At 27.8% G+C, this 25746-nt stretch overlaps 2 protein-coding genes across 2 annotated transcripts; one reads left to right on the forward strand and one right to left on the reverse strand.

Annotated features, from left to right (window-relative positions):
* Positions 1 to 1345: 1345 nt before the first annotated feature.
* On the forward strand, positions 1346 to 13983 carry LOC148230655 (uncharacterized). Its single transcript, XM_088195697.1, has 10 exons — positions 1346 to 1462; positions 2763 to 3039; positions 3564 to 4084; positions 11565 to 11618; positions 12046 to 12197; positions 12351 to 12474; positions 12605 to 12733; positions 12800 to 12994; positions 13063 to 13122; positions 13362 to 13983. The coding sequence occupies exons 1-10, from the start codon at positions 1457 to 1459 to the stop codon at positions 13791 to 13793; spliced, it is 1950 nt and encodes a 649-aa protein (XP_088051823.1). The 5' UTR covers positions 1346 to 1456; the 3' UTR covers positions 13794 to 13983.
* A 4007-nt stretch (positions 13984 to 17990) lies between these two features.
* On the reverse strand, positions 17991 to 20281 carry LOC148230656 (uncharacterized). The gene has a single exon (XM_088194846.1). The coding sequence runs from the start codon at positions 20277 to 20279 to the stop codon at positions 18132 to 18134; it is 2148 nt and encodes a 715-aa protein (XP_088050972.1). The 5' UTR covers positions 20280 to 20281; the 3' UTR covers positions 17991 to 18131.
* Positions 20282 to 25746: the final 5465 nt, after the last annotated feature.

Genomic DNA, 25746 nt, shown 5'->3' on the forward strand with positions numbered 1-25746 from the left:
TAATATATAATTGATTTATATGATTCATTAGTGCAACGTCCACTTGATAATCAAGAAAAACGTGTTTGAAGTGTAAACATTCCATAACATCTGTGTTAGATCTAAAAAGTGTATTAACTTCATGTACTGTCACAATGAGGTCAATATACATTGATTACTAAAAGAGATTTGCAGATTCGCAATGTGAAAGTTGAAATACAGGAAAATTGGGGAAAATAAATCATATTCATTACTTGGAAGGGGTCATATTTTCATCATAATATACCATATATGAGTATTGTATATTAAAACAATAATATGCATTAATATCAGATATTTTCAATCGAATCCATTTTGTTAGTAATCAAATTTAATTTTACACGTCTTTAATTTATTATATCGAAATTATGAGAAAGTGATTTTTCAAAACGCATATTGTAAATATTTTATAAAAACGTACGTTTGATTACAGTACATTAAAAAAAGTACGTTTAATTACAGAATATACAGAATAATTTCGTCTTTGTTTTCAGCACTTAGTTTACGATTACTCGTTTACAAATACCGTAAGGGGAAGGTTAAGCAAACTGAAATTTGTCCTGGTTTAAAACACATTTAGTTTATGTCCTTTTTTTACTACTTGCTTCCATTTAAAATTTTTGTAGCGTTTTTAAATTTTATCAAAAATGTAGAAAATTGAGTTAAAAAGAATGTTTTAATAAAAGAGAATAAATATCCATACAACACTATTAAGAACAAAAGTTTACTAAAAATAGAGATTAATAAACTTTAAATACGTTAGAGACAGCCAATTAAATAAAGCCATAAAATCATTTATTAATGATGAGTGTGTGAAAAAAACATCTTTATCAAAACTTATTTTTCTTATTGATATGTGTATAGTAAGTTTTAAAAAAAATGTAATAATCAAATAAGTTGAAATATAATTGTTCGTAATATATAAAATTGATAATATCAGTGTTTCCATATTAAAAAAAATCCACGAAACACAAAAATATTACGTTCAACTGTCACAAGGTCGATTAATACCCAGATAAAAGAAATTGTGAACATCTAGGCCTAGGTCGTTTTTAATATGCATCTCTTTGCACTGAAATTTCTCAAAAACAACCTTCAAACGATAATAATGCATCCATTGCATCTTGACAAAAGCATCCATTTTCTCCAGCCTCTGACAAAATGGCGGCATATTTCTTTGATACAGATGCAAATTTAGCTGAAGATATTGTGCAGATGTTGCGTGACAGGTGCTGAAAGATTGTTCATCACTGTGTTCGGTCAGCGCGAATATTGTGTTGCGACTTCCTAGCGCTTGTTATAAATAAGGCTTCACCGCCGGACAGAAGGCTGTTTGGGTCAACGAGGTACACCGTGCAACACGCGTCGGAAAAACGCCCGTCACGAGTTTTCCACACTTACGCATCGAAACCTTGGAAATAAAAACATAATCATAACAATGCAGGTGAGAAAATAAATAACCGTTAAATTCACCATTTGGTTTTCGTTATCACAACATCTGTCAAACGACGCCTTTTTTCAATTCATCATTTGGTCGTAATCATATAAATTTTGGACATTGACCGTTACAAATATTATTATTTTATTGTTAATTATTATTATTATTATTAATATAATACAATTATATTAGAGTGTTTTTTATCATATTTAAATGAAAAGTGTGTTGAAATGCAAAATGTCACCAAATAAGTAAAAAAACAATTAACACCTGTCACATTAAGCGCCATTTTGAGTTAATAGTTTGGTCGTAATAATATAAATATTGTGCATTGATCATTCCATTTTTTATTATGTTTATTGCTATTGTTCTATTATAACAAAGCGTTGCACATTTTGATTGTTCAAATTAAATTGATCATTATTAAAATTTACTTTTTAAGCAAAACAATATAATAAAAATCATTTAAGCAAAACTAAATAAATAGCACATTTAAGATATGTAACACCCATTTTATATTATATTTCTTAATAAATATAAGTCTTCGTTACAAATTTAGACTTTTTTATAATAATATAAATTAATTATTAAAAAAAATTAAATACAAGATAAAAATGTTTTACTTATTTATCTATTACAAAACTGAGTTGACATGTTTCCCCAATGCGTCATGAAATTGCGTTCATTATTGAATTGACTCTTTTGTAAAATTATTTTTAAATATGTATATCAATCGATATACATAGATATTTATTACATATAAAAAATACCAATGTCATGAAAATTAACCGAAACACAATAAAAATAAATAATAAATAAAATTTATATATCATAGTATTTTGTAAAAAACAGTTTTAATTTATAAGGAAACGATTTCTAATTAGCATTCCAAATCTTTTGTGGTTGGTCTATTTGCATTTTTAAGTAAAAAACTTGATTTCATTAGTATCATATAAAACTAAAATCAATTTTTGCACTTGAATGAATTTAATTAATAGACATTTTATTGTTTATAAGTAGTATCTTCTAATCTGTTTCATATAGCTTAATTATTTTATTAATTTAAATTGAACTAGATTCTACTTTTTGTTGTTGTTATAGAACTTAAAGATCAATGGCAAGAATTTATATACATATATACATACGTGCATAAAAACTTGCTGTAAGCTAATACGTAATAAGATACAAAGGTTCTGAATATATTAATTAAAATTATATAAATAAATATAACTATTATATTATCTATAAAATTTCTTTAAAATTACGTATATTTACAGTGTATTACATCATTCGTTTATTATTTCAGGTTAAATTTTTTATGGTGTGCCTCATGGCCTGTAGCGCGATGGCGCAATTCCAACAACAAAAACGCCCAGATCCAGTTCCAATTTTGAAGCAAATCAGCAAACAAAACGACGACGGTTCTTATAGCTTTGGCTACGAAGCTGGGGATGGTTCTTTTAAGATCGAAACCAAATATCCCGACGGCAGCGTTCAGGGAAAATACGGATATGTAGACGATTCGGGAAATTTGAGAGAAGTCCAATACGGAGCCAGCAAAAACAGGGGCTTCGAACCATCCGGTGAGTTTTGAATGATACATACAATCACTTCCTGATTATGATATTTCGCAAGTGGCATTCTACAAGTCCTACGCTCTAGAATCGATCATTATTAAACAATTTCGAGTAGGGATTACTTTCTCGGTTACGTACGACATTTGCGCAATTCTGGCCAAACGGATTCGATAATACTCTGGAATTGCCTTAGTATTCGGCGCTGGAATGTTAAACGAGTTGCAATTGAATACATTATAATGTGATTGTTAATATAGCAGCATAGCACTCAATGTTTCAATGCCGAATACGGAATGGGCGTTAATGACGGAAAAGTTTTTTTTACAATATTTTAACACATATAAATCACTCTGCTGTAATATTATATAATATGTGGGTGATATAGTATGTCGCACATTTGAGTTGCGCAAAAATTGATCTAGTTACAAGTGACTCAGATGACACAACCTATAGGCATTATAGACATTCCGAATGACACTCTAAATACCAACAAAACAAAGTATGACCTTGTATTTTTTATGTTTTAACAGGTAGTGATATTAACGTACCACCTCCGACTCTGTCCCACGATAACCCTGGACCTTTAGCCGATGGACAAGAAGACGACGGTCAATACAGAGAGGATCCTAGCATCTACGACACGAGAGAATATAAAAATAGCCACCCAGTTTCCAAGACAAAGAACCGCCCAGTCCAACAATCCTTCAAATTCCAAACGCCAGCTCAACCAGCACAACCTGCTTACTCTACTTACGAAGAACCAGCCCAAAACAACTTCAACTTCCAGCAGCCTGCCAGACAGACCTTCTCCAATTACCAACAGCCTCAATACTCGGGCGTCCAACAAACCTTCCCTAGATTCCAACAGCCGGCCACCCAAAACTATCAACAACCGCAAACATATCAACAACCGCAACAATATCAGCAGCCACAGCAATATCAGCAACCTCAAAGTCAAGTGTCTCAATACTACTCATCATACAATGGACATCCATCAGTCAAAAACTTCGACATAGGAACTGGGTCTTACAGCATCAACTATTCAGGAAGATAAGTAAAATCTCGAGCGTCAATCTTTTGTAAATATTATTTTATTAATTTTTATAGTCGACATGCATTAATTATGTAAATTTTGTATATATTGTTGTGTATACGCATATATTAAGATAATAAAAAAAATTGTTCTCAATTGTCTTATATTTTTTTTCATATGCCATTGAGAAACGTTAATGCATTGGCATTCAAGACATATTTATTTTCTCTGTAATTAAATTCCGATTGTGAACATTTCCGCTCGACAAAATGTCGTTTAATGGTTTTAATTTTCATGGCACGAATAGCATGTTCAAAAGGACTAAGCCGAAAGTGAAAATTCATAAATAAATCATAAAATTTACTCTGATAAAGATCTTTGCGTGAAAATATCGGCGATAATTTATTCGTTAGGTTTCCAATGCACGAGCGACGATTTCGATTACAATTAATTATAATAAATGATAATTAATTTTGGTGTGGTAATTGTTTAAAAAATAATTGCTGAGTGTAATCGTAAAAAATGTAATTAGTAAAAAAAAGTGCAGTGCAATTATAATTCAACGATCATAAATCACAATATTATATAATTTGAAAGTAAGTATACTAAAGTTTATTTAGATAAATGTAGTTCCGGTCTGATTGACATAATTTAATACTTGAGCTTTCCTTATATGGCGATTATAATATTACAAGGTTAACCTTCTCGTTAGTGTCAACACAGTGTTTTAGTAAAATATATTTATATTAGAATGTGGGAGTAAATAAAGATTCTTAAATACATAAATCATAAATTAATTATTTAATCTACTAATTTGGCTATATTTTAATGAGATTCATGTTTATTTTATTTTGTTCTAAAATAAATAATATTACTGTTGATTGTAAAATAATATTGTTGTATTACAAATCTGACCAGGTTACCCCAACGCGTTATGATGCCCATTATACAAACAATAATAAACATTTAAAAAAACAGTTATGATGCACATCTGAAGTAGATGAGCACCAATCATCATATTTTTCAACTCCTCATAGCTATCGCTGAAAACATCCTTGTGTTTGACAAGCTCGTTGAGAAGCTGGATGGCTAGGGCAAGAGGAGCGATCTCAAATGCTGACGCCAGGGACGTCATTTTGAGGGAAGGGGGAGGGGAAAATATGGAGGAGTTTGCCCCCCTTGAATTTAGCTAAGTATTAAAAAAAGCTGAAATAACGTTTCTGATTATAAAACAGAAATTTTCGGGTTATCCCTCAAAAAAATTTTAAAAAAACTATCACCAAAATATTTTTTTAAACATGTCATTTCAGTGAAATCATCTAGGAATACATTTTCACCGGTAGATATATATATATTGTATTTACCAGTGACAATATAATCTGATAGGTGCAAGTAAAATTCTATGATTTTAATTTTAAATATGTAATAATATATACATTTACATACTTATCATTATTTATTTACATGCCATGTATAATGTTACAGTGAATCTGTAATTTTCGGTGAATGTGTGTTTTACAAGTGAAGTCCAAATACATTTTCACCAGTAGAAAAAGCTGAAATAACGTTTCTGATTCTAAACCAGAAATTCTCGGGTTATTTCTCAAAGAAAATCTAAAAAAACGGTCAAATATTTTTTTAAATATGTCATTTCAGTGAAATCATATTGGAATACAGTTTCACTGGTAGATATATATTTTTACCAGTGAAAATATAATTTATCGGGCAGGTGCTTGTAAAATTATAATTTTACCTTTTTTATACGCAGTAATATTTATATATGTACATTTATATACTTATAATTATTTTATAGTGAATGTGTATTTTTCAGTGAAGTTATATTTTCACTAGTGAAAATATAACTTTTATTCAAATATATTTTCACCACTAAGTATATTTTTTTGATAGTGAAACTGTGAAATTATAAACTACTCTAAGATGTCTATGAAACTCAATTTGATAGTTGCGAAACGTCCATTTGCTGTTCAAGCCCAAACCTAACCTACACGAATTAATAAAACCCAACTTAACCCAATGAAAGTTCTAAAACAAACTAAATCAACTCATCTCTCAGGAAAAAATAAGCGGAAGAAGAAGTACATACATTGCATTTAGCATAATTCTCCATAGATTGCCTGCACTTCGATATCACATTATGTTTTAAAAATATGATAGCTATCCTTATTGATATTACTACGGACTAATATGAGATAATTGATTAAAGTATATTTAAATCGAATTTTGGGGCGAAAACCCATTCCCATTGCGACGGTGACGGCACGATTTTATTGCTTTTGACGTGGACTTTTGACTTCTGAGGGATAATTGTTTTTGCGCTCTCCTATTGGGCAAAATTCGGTTTAGATGTGCTTTATTAGATTCTCACTCATTTGAATTGATCAATCGCAACTGTTAATTTTTTAATATATATAGATACAATTAAAATTTACAAGACCTAAAATAACATTTGCACATTACTTCTACTGTAACATATTTACATCTAAAATATATTCGAACATAATTACAACATAAACATATCACAAGTTAATAAGCACACACGATTAAAAACATTTAGTCAGAAGATTTCAATTGCTTTCTATTTATATGTTATAATAACATAGACAAGCTTAGTAAAACTAGTTTCATTAGCACATAAAAATATAATTTAATACAGTAATGTACAGATTGCTTCAAATGAGACTGAAGGGTTCATAAACTTTATAGTTTAAAGCATAATTTTATCGCTTCACAGAATAAAGCTATCGCTTAAAAAGGCTTTCATATATTTGTACTATTTTGATTTCCAATATTATAAATGCATAATTAACATTAAATGTTAACCTGTTAAGACTAGATTTTTTGCGTATTTCTTCAATCCTTCCGGCCATTATCCTTGTATTAACTTCTTTATAAGCTCAGATCTGACGAAATTGCGAAAGTTGTATGAATTAATTGGATTTCGCAAACATTGTATCTGAGAGAGTAACAATTCCAACATGTTTTTATACTATTCATTAAAAATAAATAGTCATGTAACAAACCATATAAAATTTCGTCCACATCTGGAAGATTTGAGTCTTAGTAAATATTAAATTTCATCTTATGCACCCTAGAATGAATGCCATAATAAATGTCTAATGAATACTTTGGTGTCAATAAGGATCAAATTTCTAAATATTTTTTATTTTAAAACAACTCAATGATATTAAATTTCTTTCTGTGCATTTTAGAATGTGTTGTATGCTGATTAATATGCTTGAATGCGTTATTTTTTGTATCCATTAACAAAGAAGTGTATGGCTGCGTTGGGTGCGGACTGTCTGGTGAAGGTGTGGTCCAGGAAAAGGCCTTCAGAGCAAATTCCTTCAGACCGGTCGCGTGCCACCTTCGCCACCTAAGACTAAGGCCATCGAGTAAGTAAAACATTGTGAATGGGAGCAGTGCGAGTGAAAATATCACAGCAGGCTGGAGCCGGAATGGAGTCGTTGCACCTAAACGCCGTCCTTTTATACATAATCGATTTACGAAATGGCGAGAGTGAACGGGCGTGGTGGAAATGGATCGCAATTTGGGTTTATGGGTTTAAGCCGTAAGTCTATGCTTAGAAGGTCGATGACGAACGTATGGATTAAATATAAAATATAGATTGTCTTAAAGGATTATGAAAGAACGACCTATCATATTTATTAGAATGTAAATTATTGTAATCTATATTGTATGTATATATTATTACTTAATGCCTCTTTGATCTTAAGTGAGTGTATTTCTTTTAGGACAGGGATATTCAATTGTGTTCGGGTCGTTAATTGGGGTCTATCTGGTAGATACAGTTATACGTTTTACATTTTTTAAAGATTTTTATCTTAAAAAAGTACGGTATTTATAATATAATTTATAATAACAAAAATATAATAAATAGCTATGACAATAAATAAATACTTCTATTATTAAATTAAACTTTGAATCTATTTGGTTTATCTTTATAACTATTATAGCAAATAATTGTTCGATATCTATAATAATTTTCCTGAATAATCTTAGTTGCTATTTAGAAATTGTGAGAGACTCTAATCTAAACATATTCGTCTTTTTTTAATATTCTTTATTCGAATATTTGTCCAACTTTTCGTAAAGCATTTATTTATTTCTGTAGTGGAATATTTAAAATAAATAATTTCTAAGAATACCGAAATCAGACGAACACTAAAAGCACGGTTGTGAATTGTTAATTAAGTCTTTATATATTTTACCATTGCAAGAAGTCAATTTGTTTCTCCGATGTGCCACTGCAGAAACTAAAGCTCAACTAAAGCACAGGTATACAATTTTTTGTTTTTCAACATTAATATTCTTATGTTTATATTATTTATAACTGCCGTCGCCGTCGCTATAACAATTAATATAAACACTTTGTAACGTCGAAATTCTATAAATTACCCATATTTTCGAGCAACTGGATTTTTTCAATGGTTAGTTTAATTTTTTTATCTCTTTTAAATCAATAGTAATAATATTCTCATTGCAAATAATAAGGTGAAACACAAAATGCTCTATTATTAAAAATAAATAAATTGTCTTATTAATTTTCATTATTTTTTTAACAATTTTTCTTTTCGATTTGTATGTCATTACAAATATATTCCAATACGTATTTTATCGTTTATTTAATATTCGATTAGTTGAACATAATAAATATTGTAATATAAGAGTACCTGTGTATATATCTTTATTGTGCTTATTTTTTTACCCTTTAAAATTTCTTAATACATTAGTGTCCATTCACGCGTTTTCGCGTCAAGCGAAATTTTGCAGTCTGTCCATTCACATATTTTCGAGGGTGTTTCTAATATTTATAAAATATATAAAAACGTGTAAACAAGGATTTTTCCTAATTAATGTTTAATACATTTTTATTTTATCTACATATGTATACATATATTAAAGTTATAATTTTCATAAAGTTGATTTTTATAGATGTTCATTTGCTCCACATTTATACTTACGTGTATAGTAGACAACATAAAAAATGCACATTCTAGACGTCACATATAATTTTAAATTATTTTTACCTCTATTTTTTTATATAACTACCTGGTTTAAAACCTTGATAAATATTTTGATAATTGTATATAATTAATATATTTAAAGCGCAACGTATTAAGCGTCAAGAGAAATAAAATAAAAGTTTCTAAAATAGTTCAACTTGAGGAAAGTTCCTCAGATCGTGATCAAAATATATTAAGTGTATCTAAATAAACTGATTGCCAATACGTTTCACATAAAGCATTGTTACATGACAGCATTTTTTTGTATTTAAAGTTTGAAATCCGGTTTTTCTTGTTATATTTTTTAAAGATTTTGAGTGGTCCAGTTTCGAGATATTATATATTATTTTATATATAGATTTATATGCTCATTGTGATACAACTTCAAGGGCACCAGTGGGGAACCTTCGATGACGGCGAAAGTAGCTACACGTTGTTGCCAACCGTGAATTTTTTCATGTTGAATTAACTATGCGGTATGACATGTCTTTGCAATTAAAGCTCTAACTACATGTAGGTAAAATATAATTTTCTTTTAATTATTTCTCATAAATTTTCTCAAGAAAGTTGATGAGTATAGGATCAGTAATATGTTAAAGCATCACATTGTCATTATATCTAAAGTATATTTTAAAATTAACTTATTAACCCTTTGATTGCCGAAATATTATAAATTATTTATTGCGTTTATGGTATTTACTTAAAAAAATTAAATAACAAAAACGCTTGTACGGTGCATATGAACGTCATAAATGTATACAGTTTATTATGTTTTTCTTGAGTCATTTTTATGAATTGTTGCTTTAAAATATACATTTAAAATTAAATGTAATATATTATTAAAATTTTATGTAATTTTTTAAATAAAAAAATCTGTTTGCTGAAACAGAAAAAATTCTCAGAAGGTAATACATCAATATATAACTAGCAATTAAAGGGTTAATATGTAACTTGTCGATAACGATAGTATAGATTTCAAAATTTTTTGTAGCAAATATGATTATTTTTACAATGATAAATTAATTGTCCTATAATATTACTATTAAGTTTGATTTGTCTGCCTTTCATATTTGAAGAAATAAAAATTGTTTTTAATGGAAAAGTGTGCCAAATTTTCAATTCTAGAATGTGAAAAAAATCATGAATACTTAATAATTTATGTAATAAACGCGTTTATCCATGAATGATGACTTAAGTTAGCTGCAAGTGAAATAATATATATTTTAAACATGGTTTTAAACTTAGATACATTTATTACAAATTAATATATTATATTATTAGTATCATTTTAAGTGAAAATATTAAAATAATTTAATTTTATATTTATAGTAGACCTGTATATATATATACATAGAATTTATAGATTATTATTATAAATAATAAAAATACTGATAAATGCATGCACTTATAATGTTTTTATTTAAGATTAACAATTCTTTATGAAAAAATGTTTTGATTCATAAGTATGTACAATATTATATTTGGTCCATTTATCATATAATTAAAATGTCCAGTAACTTTTTCATTAATGTTCAATAACTTTTTGATAATGATCAGTAAAGCTCCGCTTATATATTTTTTTTAATAATTGATATTTAAATTACAGTATATAAAGGATTGTTTGTGTTTTTAGTATATCAATTTAGAGTAATTAAATAATTCATAATATCTAGCATAATTATTAAATTATTAACATCCGGTTAAAATAAACTTTTCGATCCTTTAGTAATTATTGATCATTTAATCTAATTACTGACCCTTAAAACTATTAACCTTTTAATTAAATTACTAATAAAAAGCAAATAAAACTACTTAAATTATATATACAGGCTTTATTAAATATTGCTCTTATTTTGTAATAAAAAATACTTCGGTAAAAGCTACACTTTTTTATTATTGAAAAAATATATAATTGAATTTTTATTAATTTTTTTAATTGGTGATTTATAAATTTATATGCATTCTATATATTATAATGCAAAACATATATTTTTATATAAACATTTATATATTATTTAATAATAAAAAGAGAAATTAAAAGTATTTAGTTCAATTATGTCTGTGTTAAATTAATCGAGGTCATCACTTTCATTTTTAATTTTTTATTCATATTTTTTATTTATACATTTATATTATATAAATATGTACATTGATATTATATCCGAAATAATTCGTTGTAAATATTTAAAAAATATTTTTACAGTTCTCATAATAAATTAACTAATTTATAACTATCAAACTGATAACATTAATCATATAAACAAAGCATTTAGGTTGTCTCATATGTGAATAATGCATATTTTTCACATAATTGTATCGCAAAACGAGTGCTTACAATGGACATTATTGTATTCTGAATCCTTGCCGGGTTTTGCACATTACACGCGTCGAAGTGAAAGGGATAATCAGATTATAGGAACAAAGTTGGTCAGTATAAAACTGGTCGTTTCTAGTCGGACCCACTGATAATAGTTTTCGCGTCCGCCATGATTGGTTTTATAACACTGGTCAGTTTGCATGAAATTTTGTCAAATTTTGAAAAAAAAAATATTGAAAAATGTTATAATATATTATATGTTACGCACGGAATGAAATTGATTGATTATGTATCGAATGAACTGTGGAAAAGTGAAAAAATGCGAATGTGACGTTCGCTAAGTGAGTGAAAAGTGAATGTGATCTTTGTTGATACATCTAATAATATATTCTTAAAGTGCTTAATAGCATATTTAAGCATCGTTATATTATTAAAGCTTTCTGTGACCGCAATTGTGCATAATTGCATCACTCGTGTAATATGAAACGTTAGGTTTATGAACTGTTGCGTGTCAATTATGATTAGATTATACTCTTTTGCGGATTTATGCGTGATATAATAATCGACGTTGACCTGATTGGTATGAGAAAAATATGAATAATTATTATTGTTTTCAGAGCATATTGAGCGCAGCTCTCTTATCGCCTGGATATGCTCAGGATTATGGCGAAGAAAGAGTATCCAGAGCTTCTTACAGAGGCTTCGATGATGACGTAGAGTTGGCGAAACCAGTGCCCACGGTTGTTCCAATTTTGAAGCAGATCGACAAGTTAGTATACTTATATATTACGAAACGTTTTGCATAATATTATTAACGATTTTGTAAATCGATACATTTTTACATTCGCGGGTTTGTTTTTTCACGCGCGTCGATATCTCTTAGTGCAATTCCAATTAACTCATATTTTTAATGATGTTAAAGGCACAACGATGATGGTTCATACACTTATGGATTTGAAGCTGCCGATGGTCAATTCAAAATTGAAACTAAAGAAGCTAACGGTGAAGTAAGAGGAAAATATGGATACACTGACGCCAATGGAAAGGTGAACATCCTCAATTATGTATATTATACACGAATCAATCAATTTTAATAGCTTTCAAGGTTAAAAGCGACGGTCGTTTAAAGCTACCGCTCTATTTGTCGCAAGGTCATAAAAATGTCAAATATTTTAGTTACACGTCGTCGAATATGGAGCTAACAAATTCGGATTCCAACCATCGGGTGAAGGAATCGAAGTACCGCCTGTAAATTTCAACGCTCCCGATGAACCAGAAGAAGAGTATCCTCAAAGAGTCATTCAGGTAATTTATATACAATATACTGATTTATTATTAGTATTTTGTATTATTATAATAAATTGTTTTCAGCCAAAACGACCCCAACAAGTTAATCGTCCAAGACCAGTTCAACAGCAATATCAACCAAGACCCGCTGTTCAACAAATTCCCAACTGGGAACAACAGGAAGTCCAAGTGCCAGTTCCAGCTCCAACTCAGGCTTCAGTTCAGTTGAGGCCCAAACATATTGTTTATAATACAGCTCCAGCTCCAGCACCACAAAGGGTAATAATTTAAAAATGCTTTAATGCCAATATATGATATTAATTTTAATTATTTTTATGTTAAAAAAGCCATCTTTCTTTGCTGGTGCTCAACCAGCTGCTGCTCCTGTTCCGAAGAGGGTAAGTAGTGTATGTGTATCTTCATAAAAAAATATGCAAATATGTTATTGGAAAATTTGGTCAGTAAAACAAAGCATAATTGATTTAAATAATATTCTGTTAATAAAAAAACGTAATTTTGATTATTATTTATACAAAAATAAAATATAATGCACCGTTGGATACAAATATTTTAAAATAAAATTTGTTTAATATTTTCTTTACATATTAAAATATATTTTGTATTAATCATAAATATATTATTATAGCCTGCCTTCTTCTCTGGAGCGCAAGCAGCCCCTGAAGCATACCAAGCACCAGCAGTTAGGAGACCTGCACCAATAGCTCCTCAAACTCCAAGAACTCACACCGCAGCCTACACAGAAGCTCCACAAGCCCAACAAAACTTCTTCGTCCCTACTTCCCAATTCCGTCAACAGATTCAATATGCTCAACCTTCCAACACCGCGAATGCTAACCAATACCAAGAGCCGGAAGATGATGGTCAATATTACAGACCTCAACCGGCCAAAGCTCAGTTGACCCAATTCGCACAGCCTGAATATAAACCACAAGTTTTCTCCCCAAGACCAGCCCCAAAGGCAGCAAAGGGTGGCTTTTTTGATCAATTAGAAGAGCAGTTTTCGTTACCTAAGGGCAACGGACAACCGACACACGATATTTCGTTCGGTTTTTATTAAGCAAAAGTTCCCACCTGTAGGTAATTTATTCGCTTTAACCAAATCCTATATTAAAGCTCAATGTGATTTACGAATGTGTGTGTATATAATGTAAATTTTATTTTTTTATATTTTTTGACAAAAAAATATGTATAAACAGATTGAACACCGATTTTTTAACAATGAGTTGTTAAAATAAATTAATTTTAAATCTAAATTGTGTTTTATTTCTATATTATTTATAAAACGTTTATCAATTAAAAAAATAGTAATACGTAATATATATAAATATATTGTATTATTTCTTGTTATATTATATGTAAACTTGATTTTTGAGTATATTATATTTTTCGTGATACTGTTTCGTGCTAAAATTTTTTTTAAGAATAGTAATTTTTTGCCATTCATAGAGACAATAATGAAACAATATTTTTTATAAAATATTTTATATATAGAAATGTATATTTAGAATATTTTATATTATTGGAAAACAGATTATGTAATTTTATTAAAATAATTACTGACCATTTTTTTTATAAATACCGATTGCTTGACAACTAATAATTTGTCTGCGACTATTTTTTTTAAATAAGATTAGATTAAAAAACTGACCTAAATCAGTCCAAATCACTTACTAAATATTTTGTGTAATTGGAATAATAATATTATTATTTTATGCAAATACTAGATTTCAAAAATGTAAGTGTAAGTTATAGAACTTATAAACTAGTTAAATATTTTTTTATGCATTTTAATAAATCAGAAATATTTGCCAGGTAATAATTATGATATTATGAGAAACATATTAGAATCAGATAAAAATCAATATTGGACATCGTGTTTCGTATATTAAAAAAAATCATGAATTATTTTTTTATTATTTATTATCTTACTTCACTTAGATAAATAACATAATTTATTATTGATTTTAAATCACATAAAACTATTATTACAATTTTTTTAAATATATAAAATAAAGCACATCTTTATATATTTTTAATGATAAAAATTTCTTATGTACCTATTTTTTCAGAAAAATCCAAATAAATAGAGAAATTATATTTTACTAATTAAATAACACAAAAATCCAATGGATATTAATTTAATCGAATGCTTTTTCTACTTTAATTCGAATGAGATATACATTAATATATTAATAATTGATTTTAATAAAATATTAAATAAAATAATTGTGAAAAATAAATTTTAATCAAATTAAAAAATCTAATTTATACTTCATAACATAAACGAAAACACACTTTTCAGGATTAATTTATTAAGCTCGAAATATATTATGCATTATTTTTAATTTACACAAATTAATTTAACCTTTTTTCTGTTTTTAAAGAACTAGATGATATTTGCATTGAGATTGTGAAAAACAGTTTTTAATTATTAAATTTAAAAATATTAACCACATGATAATTATATAATCACATAATTATATTCACCCATAGATTTTTTAGTGACACTATTTCCACTTCATCCAGTTAAATTTTTGGGTAATAAAAACTGCTTGTAGTCTTTTAAGCTGCCTTCAACTTGGCATCAGGTTTACATTTTCTTGTCTTGTATTAATTAATAACAGCTACTCGATAAAGTTGTAAAACACCGTCTTCAGGCATAATCACAAAGTTTTATTGTTTTTTTAACTAAATGTGTAGTATACTATTACGTTTTTATTTAAAAGTTATTCTATTATATCATATATAGTAGTGTATGCAACCATAAATTACAATTATTTAAATATTAATTGTTAATAACTCTAAGATAATGCAAAAAATATGCAACAGAAAAAAACCATACAGAAAAGTCTATTCTATGAGTTTCTTAAAATTCAGTGTAATACTTAAGAATAAATCATGCGAAAGAGTTATATGGTTGTTTTACAGATGATGAATAAAATAAATATTTGAGGATCAAAACTTACACATTTAACTGTTTTGCACATATTTATATTTCTACTTTAGAATGAAATAACTTATGGTAATGTTATGAAATATACATAAGCTTCATAAATACTAAAAAAATGCAGCAAACACAATCACGGCTTATTTCGGCAGAAAAAACGTTAATAATAAACCTTTGTGAATTGTATCCCAATGCATTTTAAAATAATTATTATTTATTTCAAATGCCTTAAAATCTTTACAATTTGATAATATTTCTATATTGGTTGAGATTTAACACTGTTTTCATGATGTTGTAAATTTGCAACAAGCTCTAAACTGCAAAGATATATGGCGTCATAAATTCTATATTTTTTTAATGTTGCATATTTGCAATATACTGTTTTTATTTAATTTGATTTTTAATATACATATTTTTTATTATTATTTGACCTGTAATATTTTAAATAAAATCATGAAATGAAGGGTTAATAAAAATAAGACTTATAATATATACATAATAAAAATTAATTAACAGAGAAATAGACTTATAAAAATAAAAACATACTAATATAGATATAGACTTATTAAAAAATACACTAACAGAGCAAAAATCATATAGATAGTTTACCAAAAAATAAATATATAATGCATTAATTTTTGCACATATTTAGTCAGTATAATTAATTCACGTTATTTGGGAAAATTGCTCATTAAAAATTATTAATTTAATACAGAAGAATGTTTGTCAAAAATACATCTAGATTTTTGGTCTATTGTTTAGCTCTTAATATTGAAGACACCGAATACTTTCCTAAATCCACGTTTAGTAGTAATGCGATAAATTTTCCATTACTAAATAGTGAAAAATTATGAAAGGCAGAAATGAGAAAACACTCAAATTAGGCGTATTTTTTTGTGATTATTAATTTTTCTTTAGTAAGCTCAGCGTCCATTGAAAAAATAATATTTTATTTTGAAACAGATTACGAAATAGACTTGATGTAGATAAATCATTAAAACTTTTGTATATATTATAGATATTTGAGATTATAATTATAATATCAGTAGTGCAGTATTTTATTTCTTATATGTTATAATTATTATTAAATAAAAAATCGTGAATTATGTCAATTGCTATTATATTTTTTTTCTTAAATAGAATATTTTTAATATAGATACGTATATAAAATATTTTTATGTTTTTTCCCTACAAGATTCACTTAAAAAACATTTTTGGTAATAAATAAAGTATTTAGTTATATGTTCAGTATTTTCGATTTTTTTTTCTATATAAGATATGTATCGTTTTCATAATAGAAAATAATTTAATTATCAAGTAATATCAACATGTTAAAGAAAAGCACTTGAAATGCGAAGAAGTATTTATAATAATTTATTGTTCTTCAAAAGTTATATGAATACAAGTTATACAAAATAAGACTTATATTACATGTTTTTTTTTAAAAATACATAAAATTAAATAAATTTCTAAATCTTGATATACAAATACTGTTGATAAACCAATTGATCTTATAGTACTTGTCGTTTGATTGGTTTTAATTCTACAGATTTAATAAAAATAGTTTTTAAAATAAATCACAAATGTAGTTTGTGAAAAGTCTAGTTATATAATTTTTACATTATATTAAGTAAATAAATTTCCGTTGGCTCATAAAAATATTTATAATGAAAATTAATCTCACAAGCAGAACAATAAATAATTTCGTACATTGCGTCATAATAATATATAACACTTTTCTAGATCATTAAAAAAACACAATCAAACAATAAAAATTCCTTTTGGCAGCCAATCGCACGCGCTTGTGCAATTAATTAAAACTAAAATATATTTCGTACAGCTTGTGTCCGAGATAAGATTGATATGAGAATCGCAAGATCAACTTGGACCTACAATCGAAAGCGACCAAGGAAAAACCAGTTACCATTGTTTTGTGACGAAATCCTTTTTATACGTGTGTGGCGACACGCGTCACACAAACTCAGTTTTTCTCAAAGGCAAGCAAACGGCAAAAGTTGTGCAACCGAATGGGAAACGACCGCACAACGCTTTTCTTTCTAGATCTCGGCAAAAAGATAAAGAACCAGATTCCCACGGAAACGACTCCATCATCATACACAGCAGATTTGTCGCGTGTCTACGAAAAAAATCAGACCACTTTCAGTTTCCTCTTAATAATACGTAATAGCAGTTTTGCATGAATCTAGCCATTTTTGTGATGATGAGAAACTTTCTTCGGAGACAATACATAACAAGATGCAGGGTTTGATTATTATTAATAAATATATACTACAAATGAAACAATGATTCAACTTAAATAAAATTTATTTTATAACACATAATATTTATCTACAATCGGTTTGTACAAAAATATATATATCATAGATATTTTTGGTAAATAAAATATAAATAACAACAAGCGCTTTAATTATAATATAAAACATAATCCTACGTCCTCTCCATCTTCTGCTCCTCTTCTTTGGTTTCGTCTGCTTCTTCGCCTAAAATTTGAACATTCCTAACCTTTTTTCTATATTCCGGCTGTGTGGTTGTCATCGCCGGTTGTGTTTCAGCTAATGAAGGATTAAAATCCGGATTGATGGCCAACATTAACATTTTTAAAAGCAGTGCCTCTCTAACTTCCGGCGGTAAAAACGCAGGATTTTCTTCGTTGGCTTCCGCCACCGAATTCATATTATCTTCATATCGTGGCTCATAAAGCCTTGGCCTGTAAAACCTTCGTTTCGGAACGAATCTTTGACTCTCATAGGGCATAGCTGGATCAAAATTATTTATCTCATTACGGTATCCGTCATCTTGTGGTCTATAATCGTTCCTTAATTGATTTTGATACGGCTGATACTGATAATTTTGATTATAAGACACTTGACGCACCTGAGGCATATATCCATTATAAGGTCTAGATTCAGCAAACTGATTCTGAAAAACAGATCTAGGTCCATAAACAGATTTCTGTCTATATTCAGGCTCAAACAAAGGTGTTTGATACTGTTGATTATAACCAGGATTATAATTATTTCTTATATCCATTAAAGTCTGGAATCTATTCTGGCGTACGAGCAACTGTTGAAGCAGCCTTTTTAAATCTTTAGTACTGACTGGTGCCGTAATCGGTCCAAATTCATTTAACGGAACTCTTTGTTGAACATTTTCTACCCTTGGCTGTTGAATATAAGGGTTATATATCTGAAATCGCTCCGGTGGTATTTGTTGAACTGGTATTGCAATAATATTGGATTTATCTTGCTGCATCTCTTGACTTGGCACTGGAACGATATTCGCCGGGGGTGGTATTTGCGGTTGAATATGCTGTCTAGGAATATATTGATCGCCTTCGTTCAATTGAAGATTAGGATTGTATCTTAGTAATACGCGTTGATTTCCAATGGGGATTGGAGCTCCGGGATTGTCTCTTAAAAAATCTCTAGTTCTAAAGTGTGCCATTTGAGGTTGATGTCTCAAGAACGGTCTTTCTAAGACCCTTTGCTCGTTTTCGTTTATTGGTAGTAATGGTATCGGATTTGACGTTACAAAGCCTTCAGCTTCTAATCTATTTGTGGTAGCTTCTAATGTCGTTTCTTGTTGATCTTCATGTACAGCCGGCGCGTTCGTAGTCAATTTATGTCTTGATGATAAAATTGAATGAATCGGTAGCAATCTAGGTCTTAAAGTAGTAGTTGTGAATAAAGGTCTAGCTGTGCCGACTTGAATCGATCCTCCATATACATCTGTAGTGTCACCTCCAGCTGATTGTTGAATGGCAAACATCTGTTCATTATCATAATTTTGATTCAATTGCCTTCTTATGGCGTTGTTCCTGATGAATTTGCTATCTTTGCTTCTTTCTGTCGATCTTAAGAAATTCGGCGTACTGGTCGCAGCGGTGCTATTTATTTCAATGGGCATCCTCTGCTGTCCGTTCTGATGATACACTTTCGGTTCTATAGTGATTGATGGTTGTGCTTCCGAGAGCAGAACGGATTTGATCGTTTCCGCCGTTGTGCGAGGTGTGAATATGGGAAATTGTTTTATTGTCTTCGCAGAGTCAGTCTCTGAGTTATTTACTTGAGGTAAATTTCCGGAGACTGTCCTGTAAGATTCGGTCGTTGTTATTGCACTCGAATGAGTAGGCCTTCTTCTAGGAATCGACTGTATTACTGTAGGTCTGGTAGGATTACTACTAGTCTTCGGATATATTATAGTAGGTTGAGGTCTTCTAGTCGTCGGCGAAGTTCTGTTAAATCGCGTCGTTTGTAAGATTGGCAATAATAGCGGTGGTTGAGTGGTATTGCTTGTCGAATAAGATACTCTTTTGATTTCTCCATCACCGTCTACATATCCGAAAGTTCCTTTAATGTTGCCTTGCACGTCTCTGCTTTCTATTTTAAAAGTGCCATCGCCAGCTTCGTATCCTACGGTGTATGAACCGTCTTCGTTCAATCTCCTTATTTGTTTTACTATCTCTACTTTTTTGGGGTCAGCGGTTTCTGCTAAAAATAAATCTTTGGTTGGTTCAGTAATTGTTTGGTTGATTTTTGGTTCAGTTGCGTTTGCGTTGATTGTGGTTTCTTCCATTTGAGTTTCTTCTGCTGTGACAATCAAGAGCGGAAGACATGTTAAAAATATAAGTAGCCATCTAGATATCTGCAACAATGAAAGTAAAGCATTTATTAGCGACAATGTGATTCTTTGTATGAAAGTTTCTAAGAGAAGAAAAGCAACAAAATTATAAAGACATTTGCGTAGTGTTGCAGTTATAAAATAAAAAAAATAGAATATAACATATTTCAATAAATTAAATAGTGTTTAATATATAAAATAGTAGTTTTTAAATAAAAAACAATGTTACTGCAATGATCTAATTTGTATTTATGAAGTAAATAGATAAGTTTTTTATATTCGGAACTTACTAAGTTATTATAATCGCTATTGATTTTATTATCATTTTAGTAAAAACGTTTTTATTAAATTCTATATAATTTTTACCATTATTTTTTTGCATATTTGTACATCAATATTATTATTAAAATTTAATAAATATACTAATTATTAAATAATAATATATTTATAAATTATTATTAGCTAATCGCTTTTTTATAAAGTGACTAAGAAATATTTTTTATAAATGAATAGTATGGTCCGTTTTATATCTATTAGTATTTACACTTATTGTATATAACTATTTTTTATTTAATTGAATTTAATATTAAACATATTATTAATATAATTTATAATTAATTTTATTTTAAATATATATATATATATATATATATATATATTAAATATAAGTTGCTGTATTCAAAATTAATTCAACAATGCATTTAAAAGTAGCCCGACGAATAAATATATTGTAGCACATTCACTTCGAATAAAATATCACAATTTTATTGAACGTCACTGAATTATGTATTTTTATTATTATTATTATTATTATTATTTCACTTTTATTTGAACATAAACAATCACATAAACAAACAACACCATCACTATCTGTACCCACCTCGTGAGCACTCATCTTCGCATCGGACTACATGAAAGGAGATCAGACGTGGTACTGAGAGGCGCCGCCCCCGGGGTTGCCTATATAGCTTGGGGCCCCTACCGCTCCGGGTTTCGTCTTAGGGGCGACCTTCGTCCCGGGACAATGGTCTCTGTGGTGGTGTTGGGACACCGAGTGTTATGGGTGGGAAAAAAGAGATCTCGCGTGGGACCCTTGCTCGGAGGGCTTGCGCAACGCTCTATTATTTTGGTCGCGTTATGTTCTCATGTCATGAGTGTGGTGTATAGTATGTGCCACTTTGGCGAAACACATTTGCAGCGGGTCAAAGTTGGCAGCCATTGTTGGACAGTCGAGATATCATCGGACCATTGTGTGTTTATGGACCCCAGACGAAAATGATATCTCGAAGCTTTGAGTGTGTATTTTGTGCTCTTATAATTCAATTTGTACTGTGATGATAATATTAGTATCATTACTTAATTGGGATTAAATAACTACTTAATATGTTTATATTAAAAATGACATTAATAAAGAAATAAACAGCCTGTCAAATATATTTTTAATTAGGATGTGAATTAACACTTTATTTTAAAGCATACTAAGATGTAGGTTTGTTTAATAAATTGAAATAGTTGTGATATTTTATTTCAGATTTATATTAATATAAATCAATACACAAATTATACATATGCCATGCCTGATTAAAAAATCAGGCATGTTATAATTTCATATTTTTAAGTATATATGCAGATTGTGGAACAAATCTATGTAATATGAAAAATTAATATGATCATATGATTTAAAACCAGACTAAAAGTATTATTAAACTAAAATAAATAAAAACAAGCATTTAGAGGTCAGTTTTCGGTGATGTAATTTTGTCAAATAACAGAAAATTAGGTTAGATCCAAAGTTATTTAAACACAAATCATGGAATTTAATACATGTGCCGTAATATACCATAATGGCTAATAACGTGTAATGTTTTTCCGCATTTCACTCAAAAATAAATAAATATGGCACTATGTCTATTAAATCTACACATATAAAATAATTGAACAAAAAATACACAATCTTACATCGATATTGAAAAATAATGGCAGCATCTTCCTTGTTTTTTTTATATACTTTGTATCGCTTTTGTATAAGAGATTCACCTGTGTTGAAAGACCAATTGAAGACCTTATATGAAAAAGTGCCAATGTAAACCTTTTTTGGAATTTGTTTTATTGTCGAAATGGATAGTGATGGGCATTCAAAGCTGTGTTAAGGAAAAAATCGTAAAATCAACATTTGTTTTACAGCTTAGGTTTTCCTAGATTTTTCAAATCTCGCATATTAATGTCATGATGTATAATTGATGTATATTAATGTAAATAAATGTACGGCGGTCGATATTTATGTTTTAAAGTACCCCCAGATAGTCATATATTAACATATAAAACTGAAGAAATAATAAATAAAAACATTATATTCATATAATTTTTTTTTATTTGATTTAATGTGAATGATTTTTATTGAAAATAATATCAATGTTTTTATATAAAAAATAGTACGAAATAAATAAACATGGCAAATAATATTTTATAAAAAAATATTGAGAGCCTCTGAATTGATATAAAATAATCCGTAAAAGCCGAATAATATATAAAAAAATATGTAAAATAAAATAAACGAAATTTGATAATAGAAAAGTGTCAAAATAAATTATTAAGACATACAAATACAAAAAAGTGGTTAAATAAATCAAATCAATACAACGTTGAGAATCACTGATTTTTAAAAAAAATCTATAAATGTAATATACAATATTAATAAATAAATTAGAATATAAATAATTATGGAAAAATATGTAAAATTAATTCACTCCCATTTGTATACTAACAAATTAAGCAATGTGTAAAAATTAACTCATTACTTAAAGGGTTAATATAAAATCTAGATAAGTCGTGTATGGTCATCAATTGAATGCAAGCTGTAATAATAGTTAATAATTATTAAAATAGATAGTAATAACTAACAAATTTTGAACTAAGTCTGATGTTTCACTAGTTAATTAATAGCTATAACGAAAGATTTTTATTAAAAAACTAAATGAGTATTAAATCTTTCTCAATCATTTATCCTTTGATATTCTACAATTTTTTATAATAGTAATATGTTCCTTAATTTTAAAGTATAATAGTAATAGTAATCACTTATATTTTTTTAGGTAGTATCTAAATTTGAAAGATTCAAACCATTGATTCCATATTTTTAAAGAATTTTTAATAAAATTTTAAATAACCTACGGTTTTTCTGATATTGATTAGTATCTGTATATTACTAAAAAAAATATTTTGTTAAATGTATATATATATATATATATATATATATATATATATATATATATATATATATATATATATATATATATATATATAAATATATATATATATATATATACATATATATATATATAAATATATATATATATATATACATATATATATATATATACATATATATATATATATATATATATATATATATATATATATATATATATATATATATATATATATATATATATATATATATATATATATATATATATATATATATATATATATATATATATATATATATATATATATATGTATAAATATATTTATATTTATATTAATACTATATAAGTTGTAATTAAATATTTATTGATTTATTAAACATATTTATTAAGTTACACACTTATTAAATCTACAAGTTTAATCAGTTTTTCAGCTATGGGCAAAAATTAAAACAAGAAATCCATCAATAATGTTCATTATTGTAACATTTATCATCTAGCTATATTAGTCTATTTGGTATATGAATTATAAATAAACAGCACGATAAATCAGCAATAGAAGACAGTGACTTATACCCGGAAGATATGGATTCGAATCCCACGTTTTTAAAATTATTTGGTTCTTGTAATTTCTGAGTTTCTAATTTAGAGTAAATTTTCCATCAGTATGATAACATTTTTTTAACAAATAATGAGAAAATGATTTTTTTTTCAATCAGCACGATAGATCAATTACTAATGTCAGAAAGATCTGGGTTGAAATCCCATAAGAACGCTAGTATTCTAAATTTTAATCTCGTGTAAGAGATTGGAATTAGCATTTATTAATCAAACATCACAGATTAGGATTTCTTAGATTTTTCTAAATTCACCGGTGAATATCGTGATGACAAATTAAAATAGAGCTAGATCGCTTATAATATGTATTCTAATAAAAATATACAATAATGAGATAATAACATATATTTATATAAAAATAATTAGAGTTTGTGGATTGGTAAATTATCTTGCATAAAAAAATGTCCTATAAAATTTTTGAACAACAAATATTTGTCTCTATGCAGATCATTTAATTATATACCCAAAAATATAATATCTCAATTATTCTTTTACATAGAGAAAATTCTCTATGTAAAAGAATAAAAAAAATTTGAGTGCTGCATCTGCAATATTTGTTTTCTTAAAGATCATTTAATTAGGTTAACATTAGATTTTCTATTGCATTATCAAGCTATTGGCATTCAATATTTGTTTTAATATTAAGTAAATATTAATCTTAATGACTTATATTGTCAAGATCAGTAAAATTAGTTGTTGTTTTAATTAAATTTAATAAGATAAAATCGACCTTTAAATCTCACATATGTAAGAAGAAAAATTACACTATTTATAAGGTAACAATGTGCAGAGTACTTGTTTAATTGTATGGTTTAGATAAACACAATAGAAATATTAATCGAACATATTTATGCAAATATTTAAGAAGCATCTCTATCATTAGAAACATATCACCGTTTCAATGGCATGCCTAAAAAGTGAAAGGACGTCATTTAAGAGATACATTTTCCGTATATCTGACAATAACAATTATATAATTATTCAAATCTGTGCGAAAAAAGGAATTAGCAAAAGTCGTTAAGATTGAGCGATTAACTGTTGAATGTTAATACATAAACTTTTTACTAGAGCATTTACCCAGAAGTAATCAGTTAATTAGAATAAAACAAAAAACAATTATTACACTCGGTTGTATATTATTGAAAATGTAGGATATATATATATGTTTATTTACATGTAAAGAAAATCAGAATACATTGTTTAAAGTATAGACAATCATTATTACGAAGATGCTATAAAAAGGGCAAGATTGCACATCAATTAATAATTAAAATGTGTGTATAACAGGCGGAAACGCAACAAATGGAGGAATATTTATTTGTGTAATCGTTATGAGAGAATTTTACAGCATCGTTGTGAGATTGTTACGACGAAATATATACCGTAAATTAAGAAGATTTTTTCTCTCACCTTATGAATGATAAATGTTGCGCAACAAGGTTTTTAAATATAGAACATACACAAAATAGTAATTGAATTCGTATACAATTTTATTGAAAAATCTAATGTTTTATAAACAACTATTGTGTAAAGCTTAAAGATGGACAATTAGTTATATTGTGCAATGTTTAACACGACAAACGAATTAACGTGGGCAA

Source organism: Plectrocnemia conspersa, unplaced genomic scaffold (assembly GCF_051122295.1).
Source record: "Plectrocnemia conspersa isolate PC_06_02 unplaced genomic scaffold, ASM5112229v1 ptg000010l, whole genome shotgun sequence".
NCBI lineage: Eukaryota > Metazoa > Arthropoda > Insecta > Trichoptera > Polycentropodidae > Plectrocnemia > Plectrocnemia conspersa.

Excerpts from the sequence above, each read along its gene's own strand:
- LOC148230655 (XM_088195697.1), top strand. Across the intron at positions 3,040-3,563 it reads CAGGGGCTTCGAACCATCCG|GTAGTGATATTAACGTACCA; the intron begins GTGAGTTTTGAA and ends ATGTTTTAACAG. Across the intron at positions 12,995-13,062 it reads CAGCTCCAGCACCACAAAGG|CCATCTTTCTTTGCTGGTGC; the intron begins GTAATAATTTAA and ends ATGTTAAAAAAG.
- LOC148230656 (XM_088194846.1), bottom strand. The coding sequence starts at position 20,279 with ATGGAAGAAACCACAATCAACGCAAACGCAACTGAACCAAAAATCAAC.